Here is a 6,244-nt window from a genome sequence, read left to right on the forward strand (position 1 = left end):
AGAGAGATCCTTTATTTTTATTTTTTTTTTTTTTTTATTGGGTACTTCCTCTCAGACAGCTAATGGGGTCATTCTGGAGAAGAGAGGAATTGATGCAGGTCAAGAGATGGTAGCCTGGAGGGAAAGGAGTAAGAGGAGGAAGGAACTGAAGCTATTTGGAGGGGTTTTAAGGATCATGTATTCTATGGGCAGGCGTTTTCTGGTGTACTCATCTTTGTAACCAACGGAACTCTGGCTAGTGAGGATAGTGTATTTCCCTATGGAATATCGTCTTCCAGGTTTTTCCTCATCGTGGTCAGAAGCACTTCGTTAGCTGTCAATTTGTCGACATATGTGAGGGATCGTTGTTAAAATGTAGCAGGGTGAATTGGTGTTGAGATGGGATTTTTCACCCTACAGTGGCTTTAGTGGTTACTTAGCCACGACTTCCCTTCCACACACACACTTGCAGAAACAGACCCCCCATCACAACACTCACCTAAATGTAAACACATAATCACATGAAGGTAAATACACACTCCCTTCTGTATATACAACAATGTGCACGGTGCGCGCACACACACCCCTTTAACGGTCAGTAAGAAGGGTCTTGCCCAGCCGAGGACCGTATTAGGAGATAAAAGGAATTTCAACCACATACCCACCCACCTTTCATCGTCTCTCTCTCTCTCTCTCTCTCTGTCTGGTCTCTCCTTCCTCTCTCATCTGCTCTCTCTCTCTCTCTCTCTCATCTCCTCTCTCTCTTCTCTCTCTCTCTCTCACCATCCACCCTGTCACTCTCTCACTTCACATCTACTCTGTCCTTCCACCTCTCGCTCTCTTGGTTTCTTCCTCTTCCTTCCCCCTCCTCTCCCCACCACTCTCACGGCGTTCTATCTCCGTGCGCCCCCTTCTCTCGTCTCTCTCTCTCGTCTCTCTCTGCCCGTTCTCTCTGTTTCTCTCTCCTCCTCTCCTCCTCTCAATAAGCAAGTGTGCACTCTAAACCAATACAGGACATCCAAAAAGGTTTTGTCCTCGGCATTATTCAGCACATACTGATGAAATGTCTCAACCCTCTGGTTTTACCGCAGTCTGAATAAAATAAGGATGTGTTATCTTGAGTTTGGTGTTGTGTGTGTGTGTGTGTGTGTGTGTGTGTGTGTGTGTGTGTGTGTGTGTGTGTGTGTGTGTGTGTGTGTGTACTTTGCGAGTCAGTGTTTGTGCGCAAAAGCATTTGTATGCGTGTTCTCTCGAGTTTCTACTGAGCCCACAGCTTTGAGAGAGCGAGAGACAGACACACACGCGGGATGTCAATGAGTCTCGCTGCCCTCCTCACTCCAGGAGAGAACCATCCAGACAGTCCCTGAGGCTGTAGAGTATTGATCTGCTTACTGTTTGCCTCGTCTCAGTCTGGACGGATTCGCGGCTAGTTGGCTACTCAGGGGGAGGTAGATGAATATACTGTACATGGGGAGAGGTCAGAGCTGGGCAGTATTGATGGCCTTTTGACTSWACTGCCATTTGACGGATTGAGCTAAAGTGAAATGTGCTGGCAACCTTCCAGCCTCACAGACAAAACCTGTACCTCCGAGACACAMTATATCTCCTCAGTCCAAAATAGACAGTTACATTTTGCAGGCAGACAGTTGGACYGTGGCAAAGTATTGACCTGCAAATCAGACAAATAAATGGACAGAGACACAGACAAACAGCGAGAGGGCCGCCCAGACAGATGGACACACAGAGAGAGGGCCGCCCAGACAGACGGACACACAGACAGGTAAGTAAGTATACACTGTCCTACCCTGTGTGTCCTCGGTGTGCTCAGTGGCCTGCACGTTCTTGCGGATCTGCATGCGGATGATGTCGATCTTGGTCTTGCTGTCCTGCAGCATCTGCTGGGCCGTCTGCAGCATCTTCTTGTCCTGATTGGAGGAGGAGGAGAAAGACACAGGAAGACCCGGGTCACATGTKYGGAAGTAGAAMATGTGATGAATCATCTCAAGTCTAAATTGCTTTATTTTCTTTTCTTTTCTCCACTGATGTGATATACATATGCAGGCCAAAGCTAAATCCTGGTATGAATCCACCATGTTGCTTTTCCCGGTTTCTGTGTTTTCAGATCGCTGTAGATTAAGGAGAAGCATGCATTTAAGCGGGGAGGACATAGAAAAAAGACCTGAGGTGACAGGAGACAAGGACAATCAGCAGATGYGGYAGGGAGGAAAGAGGTGCGGTAAGTACAGAGGGTATGAGTCAGCAGATGGTTGGTTAGAGAGGACAGTACCTTGGTGGATCCGTTGGCGTAGATTGGAATCATGTTCTCGGCTCCCTGTTTGACCTTGAGCTCGATGTTGAGCTGTCTCTCCAGGGCGGCAATGCGGTCCTGGCTTGCTGACGAGCGGCTCTCCGCCCCCGGGGACTGGGGTGGGTCATCTGGTGGGGTCAAAGGTCAGATACYTGTTGTCATCGCAAWACCAACGCAATACCTTGAGGTTTAATCTATCATGACAACCAAACATCTCCCTTTTCATACTTGCACGGCTATGACTACGCAAGGGCGACACATAAAACGCAAAGCATAAATGGAATCGTCTAAAAACATACCCTTATTGTCGTCTCCTCCTTTGACCATGATGTGAGCGTCCAGCTCCTGTAAGTGAGCATGCAGGTCTTCCAGCTTACGGTTGGAGCTGCGTAGCTGGGAATCCACCTAATGAATAACACACAACAACAGATGACATTTACATAGCAACTTTCCAATGCTCGTAGCACTTTACATCAATGCTTGACAGTGAACGTGTAATGCCTCGTGTTGTGCTGTGTCACTATGTTAACTTATYTGTAACGCCCTACGCTTTATTTGATAAGACCCAATAAACACAATAAAACAAAACAAAACTATTATAATACATTGTAAAAGGGGGGGACTTTTACTAAGAGTGTAAGGGGAGGAAACCTAGCCTACCTGGGAGGCATTCCTCTTATCGGTGGTGGCCCTGCGGAGGTTGTCAGCCCCCTCCTTGATCTTCAGCTCCTTCCTGATCTCCCTGCGGATCTTCTCCCTCTGCTCATCAAGACGCTGCTGCACCGTGGCGTCTGAGAAGTCCGAGCTCTGGTCCAGACCCAGCTGCTCTAAGACGGACAGCCCACCTGGGTCACTCTGGATGGGGGGAAGAGGGAGGGGAAGGATGAGGGGTGAAAAGGGGGAAGGGAGAGAGAGGAAAGGGGGCAACAGAAGACAGAAAGAGGGAGAGGAAGGAAGTGGGAAAGATAGGATAGAACAAATATTAGCATGTGTTTGTAGAAAACTCAAATGCAGGCTAAATACATATTTCAGGAGGATAGCTAGCTACAACGTTCAAGACTTCACATCTCGCCAGTCCACAGTCCCCCCTGAAATTGCCAATGTTCTGAGCTCTAAATCGGCGCTTGACTGTACAGTCAGAGACACAGTGSTTACCACAAGCTGCAATTCCCTCAGGGAGAAAGCCAGCCAGCAAACCAGCCAAACAATCAGGGAACCAGCGGGAGACTGAATGAATCACTGCTATAGGAAATCACAGCTCTGTCCCCCCCAAAACCGTAAACAATACAAAAACAACACATCACCTCCTGGCTGTCGTCGTCCTCAAACAGCCCATCGCCATGCCAACACATAGTCCCCCTTTCACCTTCAAATTACAACCGCCAGACCACAGCGACAGAAAACCTCTGACAACACCGCTGGCTAAAACCACACCAAAGCACATTGAGTTGGAGTAGAGAAACAGAAAGGAAAAGATAGTCAGGGTTGTAGAGGAGTGACGTTAGGGGGGGACAGGATATCCGTCCCACACCAGCTCAGGCCCTTCCTGTTTCCTGCCTGTGTCGCTCTGCTATCAGGGAGAGAAAGAGAGGGGGGTCGCGTTCCAAACATACTAAAATGCATCCTTCRGTCCTGTCTTTGAAGTAAATGACTAACCACGTTTCCATCCACTGCTTTTATGTGAGTAAAATCATAGCGTATAATTCTTTTTAAATAAACCCCGACAGCTGTGATGGAAACAGGAAGTTTTTAGGTATTTTTCTTAAAACTGCTTTGTTGGTTAAGGGCTTGTAAGTAAGCATTTCACTGTAAGGTCCATCTATACCTGTTGTATTCGGCGCATGTGACAAATACAATTTGATCATTCGATTTTTATTCGGTACACGAAAACTTAAGTGAAAAAGTAAATTGTGTGTGTACTACTTCATCACGCACTGATTAGTATCTGCAACAGGTCAGTTTGCTGGAAACACAACTGGTGGGAAAATATTTTCTTTATGCAGATTTTTAGAATAGTCTCATAAAATTTTTTTTTCAATTGGATAGAAACCTAGCTACTAATAGACATGGCTGAGAGTGGGGAAAGCTGTGAACCCTTTGCTTTCACCAATCAAAACGTGTTACATCCGTGATTAGTGATTACCTCAAGGAAGGARGGAAGGACACACTTCAAAACTACTGGAACGGGGCCAGTCAAATAAGTATGGGAGGATGAGCCATTTTGACCTTTGACTTCCTCTGAGCTCATAACGTGCACAGGACTGAGMGCCGTGGCCACTAAAAGCTAACCGCTACACTTTAACAAGAGGGAGGAAAAACAGAGCAGAGTAGAGAGCATCCTTGCCCAGGCCGTCAGCTCACATTACAGGAAAGCAGGAGAAAGGGAGGTTAACGGTTAGCAAGCGCCTCATCCAGATCATATGACAGGAAGAGACCAATGATTAGCTAGCGCCTCATCCAACTGATATTACAGGAAGAGGCTAACGTCTAGCTAGCGCCAACATCCATCTGATATGATAGGAGTGGCTAACATAAAGTTAGCCTTTAGCACTCCCTGCCTGTGGTTCCTAGGGAACTCACTCTAGAACCCTGGGGCTAACGGCTAGCTAGTCCCAACATCCATCTGATATGATAAGAGAGGCTAATGCTAGCAGTTAGCGCAGCTCTAGGAGCATGGGGAGGTGCTCCAGGCCCAGACTGAGTGGGTGGGAGGCTTGCAAGGTCTTTAGGCCCGCCGCGACCTGAATTAAAGATTTGCTGCTGTGTCTGTAAAGCATGGAGGAGGAGAGCGAGGCGAGAAAACCTCTCGCTCTGCAGACTGGCTGGTGCACTCCCTGCACTGTACTGTTAGCCTGGTTAGCGATACACTGTACTGTAGTGTAGAAAGCAGTGGGTGTTGAGTTGACTGGGGTTTCAGCCTGACTGTGCTGCTTTGTTGTGTTCTACTTCTACCARATCATAGGCCTAGAGGACGCCTGAACTAAACCCATCTGTTTCTGCTTCAGGAGCTTGGTGTCGTCTTGTGTGCTGGCAAGGCAATGTTGTTGAACGCAGAAAGAGTCTGGTACACAGGATGTCTGAACTGTAGCTGTGCTGCCAGTCTGTTTCTGCTTTAGCAAGCTTGTTGTCGTCTAGCCACATCAGTGTGGCAACTGGCAAGGCAATGATATAACTAGTGTTGTTGAATGTAGAAAGAGTCCGGTAGGCAGGTTAGCTGAGCTGGCCCTTCGCTCAGGAAGGCCAAGTTTGATTATTTGGTAAATATTTTCTTAACTTGCACTGTTAAGGGCTTGTAAGTAAGCATTTCACGGTAAGGTCTACACTTGTTCTATTCGGTGCATGCGACAAATAAAGTTTGATTTGATAGAGAGTGTGGGGGTTGAAGATAAACACAAAAGATAGTAACCCTGATAGAGGAAGTGTCAGTGTGTGAGGTAACTGTGGGTAAAAGTTGCCCTTCGCCACAGATCTAGGATCAGCTAGGTCCAAATCCTGGCCTTGACCATTAGCGGGGAAAACACAAAACTGACCTTAGATCAGTGTCTACGGGCAACTTCGTCCTACTCCAGTTACTGCACCAACAGAGCTCCAATGAAATGTCAAATGAATTAGACCTAAATCATCGTCAACACGGCAAGTTGTCCAGCTGCTCCTAGACCCTCTAGGACTTTCACACAACTGCACCAATGTGTAATACGTAGAGCCATCTGGTTGGAATCCCCAACGCAGTAAGTACCGATAAGCACATAGAGATAATGGCTGGCTAATTCAATAGATAGTGGTGCCATGAGCTATTCGCTAACAGAGGCTAATTGAATAAGACCAGCGGAGGAGAGAGAGAAGAGAGGGACCTGAAGAGAAGGAGAGAACGTGGTCAGATTGCAGTAGAATGTCATGAGCTCACGATGGAAAACAGTCCGTCGGAGTTTCCTGCTCCGAGATAACGATTTGAACAGA

The 6,244-nt window shown here is 47.3% G+C and overlaps 1 protein-coding gene across 1 annotated transcript in view; it reads right to left on the bottom strand.

Moving 5' to 3' along the window:
• The window catches only part of LOC111982310 (serine/threonine-protein kinase N1-like), a 33,264-nt gene that overhangs the window by 24,120 nt on the left and 2,900 nt on the right, over positions 1-6,244 (bottom strand). Inside the window, 4 exon segments of the mRNA XM_070433790.1 lie at positions 1,784-1,904; positions 2,267-2,415; positions 2,587-2,692; positions 2,948-3,142. Coding sequence (XP_070289891.1) covers positions 1,784-1,904; positions 2,267-2,415; positions 2,587-2,692; positions 2,948-3,142 — 571 coding nt within the window.

This window comes from Salvelinus sp. IW2-2015, linkage group LG21 (genome assembly GCF_002910315.2).
Source record: "Salvelinus sp. IW2-2015 linkage group LG21, ASM291031v2, whole genome shotgun sequence".
Classification (NCBI taxonomy): domain Eukaryota; kingdom Metazoa; phylum Chordata; class Actinopteri; order Salmoniformes; family Salmonidae; genus Salvelinus; species Salvelinus sp. IW2-2015.